We start from the raw sequence: 19,972 nt of genomic DNA, 5'->3' as shown, positions 1-19,972 counted from the left end.
GACCTCCACCTTGTTTTATCCGGCCCAGCACCTTGTTTCTACCCAGCGGCAGTGCCGAGCTCTCACTTAACTGTTAAGGAGTAGTTACATTTAAACAGTCCTAAAATTACATTCAGCCCTTTGAAAGCAACCTTGAGGCTGATATGGCGCCTGATGAAAATGAGTTTGACACCTCTGGCCTAGGCTGAATGGGAACCAGGCCATGCATATGTCAGTGGCAAATGCTAGCAGGACAAGAAGCTGTCCAGTAGATAAGGGACATCCTTGAGACCAGAGGTGCCAGGGACTCTGAGTCTTCTCTGCCATGCAGGTACATAAGCCTCACTCTTCCCCGAATACCTGCACTGCATTTTGGAGAGGAGGGGTTCACAGGGGAGACTGAGAGATGAGAGCAAGTTGGCATTTATCCCGTTAGTGAGCATAATTCAAAGGGGCTGACTGAATTATGAAACAGGCCATAGGTCAAGCTGGATCAAAAATTTTGTACTTCTTTTCCCCTACAATATAGCAAATGGAGGCTCATATAAGCTCTAAAAAAAAAAATAAAGGAACTGCATTTCCTTGCATTTCTGAGTAAAGTGTGTGCACATCAGCGGCTCTGAAATACATCTATCAAATCCTTCATAGCCACTCACATTTTGGCTTCTGTGGAAAAATCACACAGCAACATGGGGTAGTTCAGCCTCCTGGGTCCAGAATGCTGCAGCTACATGTCCTTGGTCTTTTCTTTCCATCACTCCCCTCAGGTGCTACTCCAAACCCTCCATTCTCTTGTTGAGCCAGCAGCATCCCTCCCCTGACTCTTGACAAGCAGATGGCACCACTTGTCATTTTGCAGTAAAAGTATAAGCTTTATGAAGCTTGGAGAGAAAACCTCCTAATGTCAGTGGAACTCCACTGGACAAGTACAGTTTATCTTCATCTCTCCATCCAGATTCACCCTGTCTCCACCCAGTCTCCCATCTTATATTTATTAAAAACTGCTTTCTAAAATAACTGATGTGTTTTACTTCAACATCAACAGAACTCCACTCAAGAGATTCTGTTGAGGCCTGTTTTAGGAGGCAGATAACTGGCTTCTGAGGTCACACAGGCCCCCATTTTTCAGGGGGCTTAAAGATTATTGGCAAGACTCAGTTTGTGATACTGTAATATAATAAGAGAGATATATTTTCATCTTCATCCCTAGCTCTTGCCCACAGCTCCTAAAACCCTTGCAATTTCCTAAGTGATAAAAAACAATAGGGTTATCATTTCTTATAATATTTGCTTTTTTTACCCTGGCTCCTGACATTGCTCCTGAATAACAAAGGTAAAAGGAGCCCCTTTCAGCCACATCTAGTTATGTGAACGAGCTGACTTTGGGACAGTCCCCGAGCCTGGGGAAGCTGGTCATCAGCAGACCCGGCCCTGCGATTACAGGCTCGAAACTTCCAGCTTCACTCTCTGACCTCCTGGGAGAGGAGAGGGGCTGGAGGTTGGTGATTTAATCAGCCAACCATGACTACGAAATGAAACCCTCACAGAAACCCTAACTGAAAGGCCCTGGAAGGCTTCTGGGTTGGTGGGTGTGCCCATGTGCCAGGCGGGTGGCGCACCCTGACTCACGGGATGGAAGCTCCTGCGTGCAGGAGCCTTCTGGACGTTGCCCTGTGGACCTCTTCATCTGGCTTTTTAAAAGATCCTGTATGATATCTTTTAAAATAAACTGGCACGTGTAACTAACTGTTTTTCTGAGGCCTGTGTAGAACATTACTGAACCCAAGAAGGGGAATGGGGCTGTGGGAGCCCTTGATCTGTAGCTGGTTGGTCAGAAGTACAGGTCACAACCGGGGACTTGGAATTGGCATCTGAGCTGGGGGACAGTCTTGTTGTGGGACTGAGCCTTCAACCTCTTGGTCTGTGCTAACTCTGGGTAGTTAGTGTCATAATTAAATTGTAGGGACACCCAGTTGGCGTCCAGAGAGTTGGAAAACTTTAATGTGAGGGAAAGACCCATTTGGGGGTCAGAGTTATTGTGAGTAAAGAAACAAAGTTTACTTTTACAGTCATTGTTCTATTTAGTGCTTCAGTTTTCTTTTCCCTTACAGCAGGGCTGTCCAGTAGAATATTTTACAATAATGGAAATAATCTTTATTATCCACTATGGGAGCACTTGAAATGTTGCTGTTACAACCGAGAAAATGACTTTTAAGTATAATTTTAAGTAGCTACCTGTGGCTAGTGGCTACTTTCTTGGATAGCATCCATAAAGACACATTAGGAAGCTCAGAAAAATGTCTGGTTAAAGTTGGCTAGAAACCAATTTGTTTTTTATGCTTCTGGCAGTTGAGGGCCTGTAGGTGTCTAGTGTATGTCTAAATGGAGAGGGGCACAGCAGAAGAGATTTCTCTGTAAAGAGAAGTCGGCATTAAAAGCAGATTTGGACACCTGCTTATCACTCAGCTCTCTGAGTTTATTCCTAAAAATCCCATTGTATACAGATGTCAGGAATTATTTATTACCTGGAACTCTGGTCCGGACAGAAGCAACAAGTTCTTGGACAATTTCATCGTTGCTTTTTCCCTCTCCACCAGAAGATGACCTTGGCTGAACCTCAAGTATGGTGTTGATTAAAGTGTTGGTCTCTTTGTACTGCAATGGTGGAAAGAGAAAGAAGTGAAGACTCAAATTCTCAAGAAATAATTTTGTAGCACATATAGTTCACTTATAGAAATAATGGCAGTTAACAAAAACAAGGAATGTTTATTTTTTATGTTGAAGATAGAGTTGGTAAAATGTGTTTGTTGGAAATGCACAGTACATAGTTGTTGGTGTTGTAATTAAATTTTTTGGTTGAATGGCAATGTAACAGTTCTTCATGACACTGAACTATATACTTAAAAGGGCTAAAGTGATACATTATGTTATGTATGTTTTACCACATAAAATGGTTAAACGTTTTTAGCTAATCATTTAAAAGGCTGTTATAAAAGTAAGGAAAAAATAATGAGAATTGAGTTTTAGAACACAATTTTCTAATTGAGAAAATGTTATTTAAATACAAGTATGATGGCTCACTATAGAAAATCTAGGAAATACAGAAAAGCACAGAGAAAAAATTTTCATGATCCTGCTTTCCAGAGATATTTGTAACTAGTTTTCAACCCCCCATCTTGGACATTTTCTCTGTGTATGTGCATATAGTTAAAAATAAGCCCATACAATTTATGTAGTATTAATTCTTTTTCAATTTCATGAACATTTTCTCAAGTCATTGAAAAATCTTCATGAATAATCTTTAAGTGACTTTATGGTAGTCAGTGGTGTGAACACACCAGTTGTTTATTTACTGTCTGGACATTTCCAGTGTGTGGATTGTATAGGACTCTGTGAATAGAACATATGTATATGAATTTCACCCACTGCCTTTTCAATTCTTCAATGATATATTACCCAGATATATTTTAAACCTGCATATTCCTGCATTGATTTCTAAAGAAACTATCAATTTACACTGTCAACTGTGGTGCATCAGAGGTCCTGTCTTCCTGTGTCTTTGTAAGGATTGACAGCATTGCTTGGAAACTTTTCCAATTTAGTAGGTAAAAACTTCTTTGATGATTAGCATAATACTAATATTACTCATATATTTTGCACATTGTTATTTTCAGTATTTTATTTTTTATTAATTAGGAGATAATTCTATAATATAATAAGGGTAATTAACTTTTTCCATATTTTTTCTGTGATAAAATACACATAACATGAAATTTGCCATCTTAACTATCTTTAAGTGTATAGATCAGTGGTATTAAATACATTAATAATGCTATTCAACCATCACTACAACCTATCCCCAAATTCTTTCATCTAGTAAGACTGAAACTATACGTCCACTAAATAAGTCCTCATTACAAGTCCTCCCTCTGCCCTGGCAGCCACCATTCTTCTTTCTGTTTCTGTGATCTGACCACCCTACATGCCTGATAGAAGTGGAATTATACAGCATTTGTCTCTATGTGACTGGCTTATTTTCCTTAGCATTTTGTCCTCCAGGTTGATCCATGTTGTAGCATATTGCAGAATTTTCTTCCTTTTTAAGGCCGAATGATATTTCATCGTATGCATACACCCTGTTTTGCTTATGCATTCATCTGCTGATGGACACTTAAGTTGCTTCCACATTTCAGTTACTGTGAATAGTGCTGCTGTGAACACGGGTATACAAATATCCATTTGTGTCCCAGCTTTCAGTTCTTTTGGGTAGATGCCCAGGAGTGGAATTGCTGGGTCATATGTTAATTTAATTTTAATTTTTTGAAGAATGATCATTTTTTTGTAGCAGCTGTAGTATTTTACATTTTTTACCAACAGTGCACAAGGGCTCCAGTTTGTCCACATCCTTGCCAACACTTGCTAATTTGTGTTATTTTTGATAGTTGCCATAGTAATGGCTGTGACATGGGATGTTAGTACAGTTTTGACTTACATTTCCCTAATGATTAGCGATGTTGAGCATCTTTTCATGTGTTAATGGCCATTTGTATATATTCCTTGGAGAAATATCTCTTCAAGTCCTTTGCCCATTTTTGAATTGGGTTTTGTTGTTGTTGTTGAGTTTTAGGAATTCTCTATATAGTCTAGATATTAATCTCTTATTAGGTATATAATTGTTTTGTCCCATTCTGTGGGTTGCTTTTTCACTCTGTTGATTGTGTCTTTTGATGCACAAAAATTTTAAATTTTCATGAAGTACACCTTGTCTGTTTATTTCTTTTGTTATCTGTACCTTTTCTTTTGTATCTAAGAAATCACTGCCAAATCTGATGTTATGAAGCTTTTATCCTACATTTTCTTCCAGGTGTTTTAGGTCTTAGATTTAGCTTTTGATCCATTATTGGTTAGTTTCTGTGTGTGGCATTAGGTGAGGGACCAACTTCATTCTTTTGCATGTGGATATCCAGTTTTCCCAGTACCGTGTGCTGAGAAGATCTCCTTTCTCCATTGAATGGTCTTGGCACCCTTGTCAGAAAGCATTTGCCCATGTGTGTGAGGGCTTATTTCTGGACTTGATTCTGTACCATTGTTCTCCAGGTCTATCTGTATGCCACACTGTTATGATTACTTCATTTTATTGATTTCTAATTTTATCCTATTGTCAGAAAAGATACTCGTGTAACATCTATCTTTTACGACCTACTGATACTTAGTTTATGGACTAACATATGGTCTTTCCTGGAAAATATCCCACGTTCAGATAGGTAACTTTTTCTCCTTTTTGCTTTGTTTCAAAAATGTCTTTTGTCATTTTGTCTTTTAATTCTCTTATGACACTTTTTGATATAGTTACATTTATTGGCTTTCTAATGTGGTTTATTTTTCTATTGCTTTTTATGTTTAGACATCCTTATTCCAAGGTCAGTTTTAATATTCTCAACTTCTCCACATTTTTCCTGCTCAGAAGCATGGTATCTTTCTTGTGTCTATTTGTTGGAATCTCTTAGAACAGGGGTGTCAAACACATTGTCACTGGGGGCCACATCTGCCTCGTGGTGCCTTCAAAGGGCTGAAATAATTTTAGGACTGTGTAAATGTTACTACCCTGTAATAGTGAAGGAGCTGAAATTACATTTGGCCCCTTGAAGGCAAACTCGAGGCTGATGTGGCCCCCGGTGAAAATGAATTTGACACCCCGTCTTAGAAGTTTTCTTTATCTCGCTCTCACACAGGTTTTGTGAAGGTCATTTGGATGACCACATGCAACAGTGTATCCTGAATGGGTGGTGGGATGTTCCAATGCACTGTCTAAGGCTTTCCAAATGTATCCCTTCCCATCTGTGGTCCTGGGCTTGGAAACCCTGGTCACAACACACGTCATCTTCTTACCTAAGAAATTCAGACCTGGGATTTTAGGTCTTGCTTATTAAAATGATATTTTACATGCTAGACATTCTGTCAGGCATTACCATTGACATAGTCATTAGATTCTAAATGCATATGTTGTCATTAACTTAATGCTGTAGATAAGTAGTTTGGTTTCCGTGCTCAGTGCCAGTCATCCAACGTCACGACTTCTCTGTTTTAGTACTCGACTTCTTGGTTGGATGGAAGGGTCTTGAAACATTTAGTACAGCTAGCCTAGTATTACTTCCTATGATAGTAACTGAATTAGACATATAGTGAGCTCCCATTCCCAGTTAGCTTCTCCTTTGGGGTGTAGCAAAGATTATATTTTCTTGCACTCTTACAAAGAGGTGGTTCATGTGACAATTCTGCCTAATGAGATGTGAGGCAAAGTGATGGTGGACTGTGTAGGCTGAGGCAGTGAAAAGCCTATGCATAATCCCTCAGTTTCTCTCCTCTTATGCTGCAGTGATGAAGGGGCCATTTTTCCCTAGTTAATGCAGCTATGCGATAATAGTGCCTTTGTCACACGGGGCCCCTGAATGATTACGTGAAGTGGAGCCCCTCTGTCAACATGCCAACACAGTTGGTGGACTGAACCATTGGGACTTAACTAATTTTCTTACTGTGGCACAACTGAGTCCATTCTGACTAACATATTCATCCATTCACACTTTTTTGGTGGGGGCAGGGGCTAGAAATGAGGTGGGCTAGATGCTAACGTGACCTTTTTCTTTTATTTGTAGTTCCAAACTAGTGCTGGAATATGTGTACACATAGCTTCAGTTATTTTCTTTTCCTTTTCAGAAAGAAAAACAAAACAAAACATTATTGCTTCTGTTTCTTACTGTTTTTCTGAATCTTCTTGTACTATTGTCATCCCTCGCAATTTTAATCTCTGTTCTGGAAAGCTTATTAAATTCATTCCCTACATCACCTGTGCGATAATCTATATCCCAGTTCTGGTCTTTAAGCCTCTAAAGCAACTTTTAATTCCGCTATGGTATTTTTAGTTTCCTTGAAATATTTTATTCTCACAAATCTCATGGCATCCTTGGTATATACATATCAGCCTGTCCTCAAATTCTGGCTTTATTTTCTTTGTATAGGCTGGGTCTTAAACCCTATTCCAGATGCCAGAACATATTCTTCTTCTTCTTCTTCTTCTTCTTTTTTTTTTAAGAACATACTCTTTATTTCTGGTTTGTGCAGTAGATGATTTGCAGAGGGTGAGCCTGTGTCTTCTGGATGGTATTTTGTATCCCTTATCTTTCCTTGTATTTACTTAGCCTCTGTTGGTTTTTGCTTTCCATCTTTCAGCCTCTAAGCGGAGAAGAGACAGTGGGTTTCTGTTTGCTCATAGACAGTCTGTGCAGACGGCCCTTGACTTATGCTCATTATTCTCTTTGGAGGCAAATTTCTTCTTTGTATCTCCAGCTGATGTGCACAGGTCAAGGTTCAATTTTCTTTACTAGTTTCTACTCAGCATCTATGTAAGTACAGTGTGCTGGCTAAGGAAGGAATCATCCGTATCTTTTGTGTTAAAACTCTGTTGATGACAAGAGGCAGCGTTATCTAACCTAAACCAGCCAAAGCAAAGGAGTCTGTTGGCTCAGAGCTGGGAAGAAAACACAAGGCATGTGGGTTTTGGGCATGAATAGATCTAACGCTTTCTTTCCTCCTGTGCATGCTTGGCTGTTTTATTCTTTCCTTTGGTGGGTGTTTTCTTTCATGTAGTAGGGAAGAGCGGTGGGGTATCAGGGATAAGGCCACAGGATACTTCAGAGATACAACATCCTCGACAGTGATTCTGAGGAAAGAGAGCCCTCCCTACATCCCAGCATCTATGTATACTATCTCAGGAAGGGACTCCCGTTCACCTAGCGTGGGCCTTGTGCCTGTTCCTTGGACCAGTTCAAGTGACGAGGTGATGGGCTGCTGCCTTTGGCCAAGCCTGAGTCACATGCTCAGCCTTGTGAAGGTAGGGGGCGGTTGGAAGTCTCGCCAGAATTTTATGGAATGAAGAAGAGGTGAGAGTAGGGCCTGCATTATACAAGAAAAATGGAGAACAAAAATGGAGGCAGGCTGGACAGAAAAACATACTGGGGGCTCACGACATGCCGGGCATCTCATTCTCAGTCGTTCTGAACCAACAGAAAACAAAATACTATGCTCCCAAGTGTGTGCTGCCGACAGTGCGGCATTTCTCAGGATGCTGTGAGTCTCACCGTATCCACACTCCCTTCTCTCCTCTCCCCCTCCACACCCCACCCACTCCAGAGCAAACATCAGATATGAGGGAATATGGGCACTAGGTTTGGCCACCTCTTTTTCCTGCTGGAAGAAGAATAAGGAAAAATAAGATAGATTATTCTAACTCCTTGGTGAATGGCAAAGCAATTTTAATGGTGGAGAACACGACTTGAGGTTTCAGAGCATTAACCTGTTGGTGTTCTTTCTGAAAGTTCCACTGTTGTTTTGCATAGATTCTTTGGTATCTAGGAAAATCTCACCCTCTAACACTTGTAGGGGCAAAATTTAAATTAAAGAGAAAGGTGATTAGAAAAAAGAAAGGAAGGTGATTCCTTTTAGCCTTGTGGGGGCCAACCTAGACTTCAACCTATAGAACACTCCAGGGCCATCAGGGTCATACCTCATTTCACAGCTTCGCTTTGGCCACAGATACCTGACTGTGACAGATGATGAAAGTGGAAAGGTGTGCAGTGGCCAGGCCATGGCAGAGCCTCGAGTGCCATGCTGAGGAGCTCGGACTACCTGTAGGTAGTGGTGCAGCATCAGGAGGTCTTAGAGGAGTGAAACTGCCAGGTTTGCTCTTTGGACCCATTGCAGTGGTCTGGTGCCGTAACCTCGATGAGGGTATATTTATTTATTTATTTTAAAAGATTTTATTTATTTATTTTTAGACAGAGGGGAAGGGAAGGAGAAAGTGAGGGAGAGAAACATCAATGTGTGGTTGCCCCTCACATGCCCCTGGCTGGGGACCTTGCAACCCAGGTATGTGCCCTGACTGGGAATTGAACTGGTGACCCTTTGGTTCGCAGGCCAGTGCTCAATCCACTGAGCCACAGCAGCCAGGGCAAGATGATGAGCGTGCTTTTAAAGAACTGTTTTAATTTTTCTGCCTTGGATATTTGTTACTGTACTCTTATGATGTAATCACCTGTGGGTCCATAGATCTCTGTGTATATGATACAAATAATCCCCAAATGGAGGGAGAAGGGCAAAAAAGCAAGGACTGTCTGGATTATCATCTGAAGCCCCATGTTATGGTAGACTGGCAAATAGATTGTAGAGTAGGCAGAAGGCCAGGAAGTGGATAGGGCTGGCCAGTGACAGGAAAATGCACGATTTTAGGATTCTGTGAAGAATCCAGAAACAGCAGGCTAAATTGGAACCAAATGCTGAAGTTAAGATGAAACATTTATTTGTTTATTTAAGAATATTATAATTTGTAGAGCTGGTGAGGTGATTATTGATGTTTCAAGTTTACATATGTAATTTAAATGTGTATTTTTAATTTTTTTTCTTTTATTGACTAGAGAGAGGGGAAGGGAGAGGTGAAAGAGAGGGAGAGAAACATTGATGTGAGAGAGAAGCATTGCTCTGTTGCCTCTTGCACACACTCTGACTGGGCACTGAGCCCAAAACCCAGGCATATGCCCTGAACGGGAATTGAACTGGCAAGTTTTTGCTTTGCAGTACAATGCCCAGCTAACAACCATACTGGTCAGGGATATGAATATGTATTTTAAGTTGAAAGGCCACATACCTGGAAAACTAGGTTGGCATTTTCATGCATTCCAAATATTTCTGGGTCATCTATCAAAGGTAGATTTTCAATGTAATCTTTAAACTCTTGTAGGCTGTCAGCCAAGGGTGCAAAATAGATGCCTGTTATTGAAAACAGAAAGCAAGTGTCTCAGATTAACTAGCTTTGTACTGCTAAGTATGGTACTTCTCTGCTAGGTTCAGAGGGTGGCCGTCATCAGCTGTCTCACATAGAAACATAGAAACAAAGACTGTTTTCCCCAAGCCTCCATCCTGTGTCTACTTTCTTTACTTTTCTTGAGGCCCCGAGCATCTGATCAGAGTCCTAACCTTTCAGGGTGTCTCCTCCACAATTTTCAACAATTCTCTTGAAATTCGAGAATTTCAAGATTCTCGAATTCAGGGGTGTTTTGCTGAAAGTCATGCCTCGTCGAGAGCTGCAACTTTATATAACTTTGAAAACACACTTAGGTAGAATAAAACACACTTTAGAAAAGAAATAATTCAAAGAGGTTAATGCACAGTAAATATCCTTGTACTATTACAACCAAGCCAGTTTTGAAGGTGGGCGAGTACCGGGCATGGGTGGACATGGGGACTTGGTTGTAAGGACTGGACATGGAACTCATGTGTGGATGACTGAGAGATGCTGTTAACAACTTCTCAGGGAGGCCTTTTCCATAGTATTGAAAAGTCATTCACCTGATTCGGAATATTTATAATTCTCTTCTAATGTTTCTGGAGAAAAAAATCTTTTCAAGACAGTGCGAAGGCATCTTTGATCCCAATTGTCTGTAACTCTGCCGCCATATGTAATTTCACCTGAAAAGGATTTGCATTTTAAAACATACCATTATTTATTTTTTATTAATATACATTGCCAATTCTAATAAGTTTATTTATATACACTTTTTTTGGTACTGAAAGTGGAAATAGCACAATAGAGTTTCTTTCTGCTACCTCTCCAAAAGGGAATAAAAATCAATTTTTTAAAGAGCAGAAAAAAATCTAGTATATATGTAGTCTATCCTAATTATTTTGCTTTTCCAAATGACTGAAACTAAAGTCACTGAGCTCTATTTACATATTTTTCATTCTTCCTGTTTTTTTTTGTTGTTGCTTCAAAATACTGATTTTGGGTTTTATTCCATTATTGACTGCAGTATTCTAATACATATTTTCCACGAAACATTGCTTTGGGGTGCAACAATGAGTAAAATGGAATTAGAAACTTTACAACAAAGCATCCAAGCTCTATGTACTTTACAAATTATTGACATTAAGCCAGAGAGGAAAGATAGATTCAGGATAAAAGAGACAACTTGCCTGACAGAAATGATGGTTTGGGGAATTAAGTTATTGGTATCCCATCTCTGCACAGAGAAGCTACTTTTGGCGTGCTCCATTGTCATCCCCAGATTACATGAAAGAATGATGATCTCCATTGGAATAATACCTATTGCTGTCATAATTCTTTGGAAAAAACCCAGACCCATCACTACAATTCCTTATTCAATTCAATACTGTAGTGTTCCTTGAAGGATTTTTATCTGAGATACTGACATTGTCAACTACTGAATCATTTAACTGTTCATCTGTACTCATCGCCATCTCTTCCTTATATCAGGAAGAACTTTTTTTCATTCTCTTTGAAACTGAGATCGTTGGTTGAAAGAAATGTATTTTAGTCTTTGGAATCTCAATAATTTATTTTTTCTAAGATAGCAATGTCTTTACCTGCACCTCCTGTAGGGACACCTACCTTCCTTCTCCTGTTGGAGCACCTCGGATCAGTCTTGTTGGATCAGGCACTCAGGGAGAGGGGAGGGGTAGTAGGTACCAGGGATGATGGTCAATAGCTCAGTCCCTGTATTAGCAATTCTAAGAGAGAATGAGGAGATGCTGCTGTCTTTTCCTGGGAATATTCTTCAGTCACTCTCTGTGAAGGCTTGGAACGCAATGTTGGTAAGATTTATGTTTAAATCTTTTTGGTAAGTCCGTGTACCCTGAGCCTAACTTGAAGTTCCTCTTGGACCCTTGGGGCTGGATGGGAATGTAAAGCTCAGCTTTCCCCAATGACGTGATGGTGTCAGGGAAAGGAAGACGGCTGGGAACACCCAGACTCCAACTGTTAGTCAGTCAGTGGCGAGAGGGAAGAGTTGCCCCAACCTTATTCTAAAAAAAGTTTCAAGTTAAAATAGCTGCATTTTGAGAAGCAGGACAGAAACATTTTCCTTACAAATCATTAGACTTGGTGCTTTTCCTTCCAGACTTAGGTTTTTCCTTTTCTTTGATCAAACTGAGTAAACAAGGAGCTCTACCACTTTGATGCTGGGTAGATCACTCACTTTTAGGAAGGAGTCTTCTGGCTTGGTCTTTCAGAAGAGGTTGCCTGGGGAGGAGGGCACTCACTGCACATGTCCACCACCTGTCCGGGTACCAGCCGCACGGATCGTGTTGTTTCCCCTTTCCTTCCTTTTCTGTCCCCACGGGCTGGCTTGGGGATGGCCCAGTGCAGACTGGATGGCCTTTGGGTTTGGCTTTGTCCTTGCCACTTTGAGCTCAGACCTGTCTACTGGACTTATGTATTGCTGTACCCAACATTGTAAAGTTTTAAGATCCCTCCTTTCAACTTCAAATACCTTCCTGTATTTATAGCCTCCTCAATATTTACTGTTAATTTTCTCTAGTCATCAGCCCCTGTATTGCTATATTCTTGTTTAGTCCTTCATCTCACATTTATTATAGCTTTATAAATTATTGCATCTCTTCCCAGCTTAAAAGACTGTAATTGCCAACTGTTGCTTACAAAAAAAGCCAAAATTTATTAACAACACACAGGCCTTTCAGGGTGTGTTCCCAGCTTACGTTTTTAGTTTTGTTGAAGATAAAGCTCCCCTCCATTACACGTTTCCTCTTCATACTATGCTTCAGCCCTGCTGAACTACTCACAATGTCCACAGTCATGCTGCCCCTCAACACTCAGGGGTCTGAAACGCCCTGCTCTGGCCCAGGGTGCTCTCCTGCCTCCTCTCCTGGTGAGCCCAAATACTGTTTAGCATCCAGATCAACTTTGTCTCCTTGGTGGAGTTTTCCCAGATTCCTCCAGATAGTGTTAGTTGTGTCTTCTGAATTCCCATAGCATTGTGCATACACTTCTATTTTGGTAATTTTCACAGTATATTATAATTTATTCATGATCTCTACTTTCTACGCCACGTGTTTTTGGTAGGCAGGGACTATGTTCTGTGTCTTACTGATACAAAGATAGATGTCTTTGTATTTCCAGCATCTATCATAATAGCATTAATCAGTATTTTCTGGATTAATCCATAAGTGACTGCCTAAGATCCTATCATTAGCAAATATTAATTAGCATTGTCTTTTTATACCCTTTAAAAAATATCCTTAATGAGCTATAATTTAAAACTCATAAAATTCACATAAAATTATATATGAATTAAAAGTATAATTAATACATGTATTGACTAATGGACATTAAAACAAAATGTGTAATGTAGTAGCTTTTAGTAAATTTAGGAAGTTGTACAATCAGCACAACAATCTGATTTTAGAGCATTTTTATCATCCCCAGCAGGACTCTTAGGCCCATCTGCAGGCACGCCCCATTCCTATGCCCTCCCTGTGCAACACTAATATACTCTCTGTCCGTCTAGACTTGCTTTTTCTGGAAATTTCATATAAATGGAATCATATAACAGGTAGTGTTTTATATCTGGCTTCTTTTACTTAGTATAACATTTTTGAGGTTTATCAATGTTGTAGCATGTATCAGTAATTTATACATTTTTATGGCTGAATAAAGTCACACTGTTTAGATAGACCACCTTTTATTTATCCATTTACCAGTTGATAGACATTCAGGCTGGTTCCACTCTTGGGCTACTATGAATTATGCTGATATGAACTTTTGTTTATAAGCTTTTGTGTATGCACGTGTTTTCATTTTTCATGAGTATACACATAGAAGTGAAATTTCTGGGTCATATGGTGAGTCTATTTAAAAAGTTTCTAAAGCAGCAGCACCATTTTACATTGCTACAAGCAAGTATGAGGGTTTCATTTTTTTCCCATATTCCCATCAACACTTGTTTCTATCTGTCTTTTTTATTATAGCCATTATAATGGGTGTGAAGTGGTTTTAATTTTCATTTTCCTAATGACTGAGCATTTTCTCATGTCCTTCTTTGGTGAAATATGTCTTTGAATCTTTTGCTCATTTTTTCCCTCATTGAATCATTTTTTCCCTTACTGTTGAGTTGTAGTAATTCTTTACATACTTTGTATACAACTGCCTTATCAGATATGTGATTTGCAAGTATCTTCTCTCAGCCTGTAGCCTTCTCTTTTCACTTTCTTGATGGTGTTTATTGAAGTGTAAAAGTTTTAAATGTTGATGAAGTCCAATTTATTATTTTTTCTTTTATTGTCTGTGCTTTTTGCATCATATCTAAGAAGTCATTGCCTAACCCAAGGTCATGAAGGTTTACTTCTGTGCTTTCTTCTAAGAGTTTTATACTTTAGCTCTTACACTTGGGTATATCACTCATTTTGAATTAATTTTTTGCATATGGCATAAGATAAGGATCTAAGTCCATCCTTTTGCAGATGGATATCCAATTGTCCCAGAATCAGTTGTTAAAAGGCTATCCTGCCCCCTCTCATTGAATTGTCCTGGTACCTTTGTTGAAAGTATATTGACTTATAAACATAAAAGGGGTTTATTTCTGGATTCTTAAATATGTCTTATTGATACATATGTGTATTCTTATGCCAGTACCACACTATCTTGATTATTGTAGTTTTACAGAAGTTTTAAAATTGGGAAACTAAGTGTTCTTTGTTTTTTTTTTCAAGACTGTTTTTGCTAGAGACCATAGCATTTTTATACAAATTTTATGATCACCTTGCCAATTTCTGTAAAAATGCTGGATCAAATTGTGTTAAATCTATAGATGAGTTTGGGGAATATTGCCATTTTGACAATATTGTGTCTCTGAATTCATATGCATATTGTATCTCTTCATTTATTTAGATCATATTTAATATTTTATGGCAATGCTTTTTATTTTTCAGTACATGAGCATTCACTTCGCTTGTTAAATTTATTTGCAAGTATTACTTCTAGGGTTTTTTTGTGTGTGTGAATTTCTTAGAATTTTCTACATACAAGACCATATCATCTTCAAATAAAGACAGATTTACTTCTATTCTAATCTGGATGACTTTTTTTTTCTTGTCTAATTACCCTGGCTAGAAGCTCCAATACAATGTTAAATAGAAGTAGTGAGAGTGGATACATCTTTTGTCTTGTTCCTTTATATCCTTTTAAAAACACAGTTACTTCCACAGCAGTAGAGACTGAAGTAATCTGAAAGGTCAAGGGTTCCAGGAGTGGGGGAAGGGAGAGAAAAACTAGGAGGTAGAAAATTCAGGGTAAGTAGAGGGTGCTAGAGAATAAGTCTGCCCACATCACCATTTTTTTTCAGCAATCTTGGTCCCATTGGAGTGACTGGGGGCAGGAGTGTAGAGTAGCCTCCCAGGTTCCATGCCCACCTTCTCATCCGTCTTGGTCCACCCTGAGGATAGATCCTCATCCATTTTTTACTGTTGTTTTACTACCCACTGTTCCAAGGTTCATTTGCCTTTCAGGGCTCTAGACCACCTGATACTCTCTGCTGTTTCACATGCCCCTTACTCATCAGGGAAAGGATGCAGAGTAATGTCCTTTTCCACAGCTCTCTCTTCCCCCCTCTTCCCAGTGCAAATCTCTTTTCATTATTTGGACCTACATGGTCCAAATTTTATTTAATTTTGTCAGTAAGATTCTATGTAGTCATAATTCATATTTGCTAACAATTTAAATTCCTAAATTATTTTTTCCTTTTTCACAAGCACACCTGACTCAAAAGGTCAGTCAATGTTCAGATTCTTTTTCATGCAAGAGCACAGACTCTGGTGGCTGGAATGTCTGGGTTTACATCTTGGCTCTAGCACTTATAAATGGTGTGCCTTAGTTTTCTTATGTGTAAAATAGGTATATAATAGTCCTCATCTTACAAGGTTGTTATGAGGATTAAATTTGCTAATTAATGGGAATGCTTAAAATAATGCTTGTCATGCAGCAAGAGCAATATAAGTTTTTGCTATTATTGCCCTGGCTGGTGTAGCTCAGTGGATTGAACGTGGGCTGCGAACCAAAGTGTCGCAGGTTCAATTCCCAGTCAGGGTACATGCCTGGGTTGCAGGCCATGACCCCCAGCAACTGCACATTGATGTTTCTCTCTCTCTCTCTATCTCCCTCCCTTCCCCCTCTAAAAATAAATAAATAAAAAATCTAAAAAAAAAGTTTTTGCTATTATTATTGGAGGAAACATCTGCCCTATTTCCTAGATGTAAATATTTGTATATTCTGATCATGGTTTTATCTTTACAAAGGGAATTTAAGAAGTCATCACCACCACCATCCAACACGGGGGAGGTGACCTTCTCTGTATGGGTTGGTGGGTGTGAACCAACTGTGTGTGGCGCACAGCTGGAGGCCCTGGAATGTGGGCTTACTGACCAGTGATATAAATAAGTGCATCCCAGGGAATCTTTCCTTCTTGACAGTAAAGGTTGAGGTTCAGTAAGGCACATTCCCTGTCGCTGTCATTAAATTCATAGCATATGTTCCAACCAAGAGGGCCAAACTTTTTTCTTTCCTAGAATGGAAAATGAAAATAGTCTTAAGTAAAAATTTGATAAAACTAATTTTGTGTAGAATATTGGAAACTAAAAGGTTTCCATTGAAGTCAGGCATCCTCATTCTGTACAATCAGTCTCAATCAAGCGGTTTCACCTCAGCTGGGCTTTCAGTTTGGCTTCCACCAAACAAGGAGGCACCTCTTCTGCCAGCACTGGCCTCTCTCCAATATTTCTAAAATAAAATGTGATACTGTTGGAGATGTGATAGTCCTGTCAAAGTGCGTTTGTTCTTCATGGTAAAATAAAATATTTCTCCATCAAAATAGGACAAAAAATCCCACCTACTGCCTTTGGTATAAAAACACTGACACCAATCATCCATCTGGTGGAGAGAGCTACCCCCTGCTGTTCTGAGGCGTGCGTCCATCAGCCAGGCTCCTCAGTCCTGCCATGCTGTGCTGACTGCATACTGGCTTCTCCATAGTGGCAGCTTTTATTTTTTAACTAGTACACAGGCTCATAATCCTTGTTTCATGACTTCTCATAGTGAAATCTTTCCCTCTGCTTGTTTTCTACCAGTCCCACCCTAGTATCTTAATTCTAAACTGATGATTATACCAGAGGATAGGTCCTATGTTCTCTCCTCTTGATTTCAAAATTTCTCTAAGTCTTAAACCATTTCCCCATCTCAGCTGCTTGTATTAGAATAAGGGCCTCACACCTGGCACCCCTAATCCCAACCTCTTGGATCTCCTGTAGGATCTTGTTTTTTATCCCATATCTTGCATCTTTAATCTTTGTTTTTTTTCTTTCCATACTGATTATCTCTGTAGCCTACACACATTTGAAAAGTCAGCCAGCCTAATCAAGACACCATCTAGAGACATAGATTTGAAGAGTCAGAATTCAAGTACTAGGCCCAGGATGGACACCAGACCACACCAGTGAGATCTGAACACAAGGAAGGGGAAAACAGTGCTGATTTGAAGATCATCTTCCAGGGGATGTGGGCTCTAGTCACAGGGAGGAAGCTGTGAAGGTTGGTGCACCCCCTAAAATAGGAACAGGTGAGAATAAAATTATAGCAAGAAAACTGAAGGTGTAATGACCGACATGATATAGATGGGTAAAGAGGGAAGAACAAAAATAATCCTGAAATTTTCGCTGTAGGTGATGGACAGAAGGGAGCCACTGATTTGAGAAATGGAGTCTGGAGGGGAAGCAGATTTTGGGAAGAGGCATAGCTGAAGAGATCAGTTCTGTGCTTTGAATTTGACCTGCTGCAGTCATCCAGGTGCTGGTGTTCTGCAGTCAGATCAGAACAGGGCTGAGAAGCAAGGCTGTGAGATACTGAGGCAAGGGGAACATGGAAATAGGCAACTGAGTTAAAACTACTTGTGTTCAGACACAGAAACAGGGCCCTCAGTGTTTCATGATGCCATTTGTAAGCTATCATTTAGTTCTCATTATTCGTTTTAACAAAATACCCTTTTTTTTGTTCCTATTAAGAAGCAGAACTGAGCATACCTGAATAATTGCATGGAAGAAACAAATACCAAATATTATTTGTCTCCATCTTCTTCCAAGTATATTTTCTTCAAAATACGAAGGAGTCATTTCAGTAAATGCTCGTCTGATATTTGCACGTAAGCCTTTTGGAGGCTCATTGGTTACCTGAAATTAGATGGAATGTGTGTGGCAGAGAGGGTGATTTTACAGGTTTGTATTATTTCTGAAAAACACATGTAGACTGAAGTCACTGAGAAAATATAGACAACCAATGCCCACGGGGTATCCTGGCATGTCCTTGTCTGCTCTGTATCTTGCTCAGGCTCTGTCCTGGGAGAACAGGGCCTGGTGGGGTCCTCAGACCTACAGTGGGCAAACCACCTGCACAAGCACCTTGGATGCTTCCATTTGGTGTCCATTTTTCTCAACATGGGCCAGAAATTATGCTTAGGCTTTCTGCATTGGGTTTTCTGGTCATTCCGACATATAGTCTCATCCCACACTTTGCCTTGGTGACATGGGGCAGGGAGGGAAGAGGCATCCGTCATGATCATCACTGGGTGAACATTTTGGAAACTGTCAGCACTGAAATCCAGCAGTCTGTAGGTCTTCCTTTCTCTCAAATGCTGAAACATTCCTTTAACACTGGAAGGGATCCAGTTCTCATCACTCTATGTCCTTGACATTTTTTGGTAGAGGGTTAGAGGAAAGAGTTGAATGACAACAGGACAAGGGCATGCAAGGATGGACAGTGGCTTGGGAAACTGTCTTGCTGCTATCAGGTAAAGAGTTACTGACCCCCACCTCCCCACCTAGGCTGCATTGACTTTGGCATGGTCTTGCACAGGCCTGAGCTCCCTGGTCCCATTAGGTGAACACTCTGGGACCAATCACTTCGCATCATTCCAACCATGTGCATACATTACCTTGACAGAATTTTGAAGAACTGTGACAGGAAATGTTTTACTAGGCATGGAACTTAAAAAAAGTCGAAAACTGTCCTTGATAACAATATCTGTTTAAAACAAAGACAAGACAATAAAAAGGAAAATGCTTAACTCTTAGTGACACTTTTCTATAAGAAGTCATTATTATATGGTAGCAAAAATGCTGTAAGCTCTGTTTAAAGACTAGTTTATCTTTTTTAAGTGTGTTGTAAAATGTTATGAAATAGAGGTGAGGGAATCTTTACAGGAATCTTTTTAGGAGAGTTTGGCAGTCTAGGTGCTGGTACATTTGGGTGAAGAAATTAGAGGTGTTAATTTTCAATACTTGATGGTGATATTAAAGGCCTTCCCTCTGAAATGGAGAAGACTTTCAACTGTAAAAGAGGATAGTTACTGCCTGTGCGTTTATGCCCATGAGAACTGGTCATGGGCAGGCTGAACCCCTGCTCCATGTTCCGAAGGCTCATGTACTACCACTGTAGCAAATTGCCTCTTAGATGCCTTTCCTAGCATTTTGTTTTAATTATAACCCTAATCTGGGATCTCTAAACCATAGCGAAGACCTTGTCATTTTTCTTTAATCATTTAAATAAGCCAGAGAGCTAGCAGGGAGCCGGCTCTCTTATTTGCACTGCAAAAGAGTGGAAGGTGTGGAGACTCTGGATGGTAGATGTGAATGACTCTATCCTTGTTAGAAGCAGCCTGCAGAAGGCAGTGCGGGGGGAGGGGAGGAACCAGGAAGTGAGTGGCCTGCAGGGGAAGGCTGCAAAGCCCTGTCTGTGGCTTGGTAGCCAGTGTGGGCTGGTCACTCCATGAAGGAGCAGCTCTTCACCTTAAGACATAGCTTTAAGTAAAGTCACTTATAAGACCAGCTACCAAGCTCTCACCTTCCCAGAAAGCTTTCGTGGTTAAGACACAGAGGAAGACCCCAAAGAAAGGCTCTTGGTGGTTCTCCCTGGCTTCCTGGCAGAGTGGTGAAGTAGAGGCCCACCCTGTTTATTACTGATCATACAGATCTTAAGGTTTCAATTATTTTTATACTAACATTTTAAATGAGTAGATGCTAACTCCACTTCTTATCTCTTTGGAGCTCATTATAGTTTTTTGAGTGGGAAAGAAAGTGGTGATATTAT

The 19,972-nt window shown here is 39.9% G+C and overlaps 1 protein-coding gene across 2 annotated transcripts in view; it reads right to left on the bottom strand.

The window, feature by feature from the left end:
* Nucleotides 1–19,972, bottom strand: part of DNAH6 (dynein axonemal heavy chain 6) — a 259,454-nt gene that overhangs the window by 14,349 nt on the left and 225,133 nt on the right. For both annotated transcript variants that reach the window (XM_036028222.1, XM_036028224.1), the window contains 6 exons: nucleotides 18,819–18,907; nucleotides 17,911–18,057; nucleotides 16,262–16,400; nucleotides 10,378–10,497; nucleotides 9,677–9,798; nucleotides 2,505–2,634 (listed from right to left, as the gene is read on the bottom strand). In XM_036028222.1, the coding sequence (XP_035884115.1) occupies nucleotides 2,505–2,634; nucleotides 9,677–9,798; nucleotides 10,378–10,497; nucleotides 16,262–16,400; nucleotides 17,911–18,057; nucleotides 18,819–18,907 (747 nt within the window). The remainder of the gene's footprint in view (nucleotides 1–2,504; nucleotides 2,635–9,676; nucleotides 9,799–10,377; nucleotides 10,498–16,261; nucleotides 16,401–17,910; nucleotides 18,058–18,818; nucleotides 18,908–19,972) is intronic.

The sequence above is a fragment of the Phyllostomus discolor genome, chromosome 6 (assembly GCF_004126475.2).
Source record: "Phyllostomus discolor isolate MPI-MPIP mPhyDis1 chromosome 6, mPhyDis1.pri.v3, whole genome shotgun sequence".
NCBI classification, from domain to species: domain Eukaryota; kingdom Metazoa; phylum Chordata; class Mammalia; order Chiroptera; family Phyllostomidae; genus Phyllostomus; species Phyllostomus discolor.
Note: the sequence above shows the minus strand (reverse complement) of the source record. Positions and strands in the feature narration are given on the sequence as shown.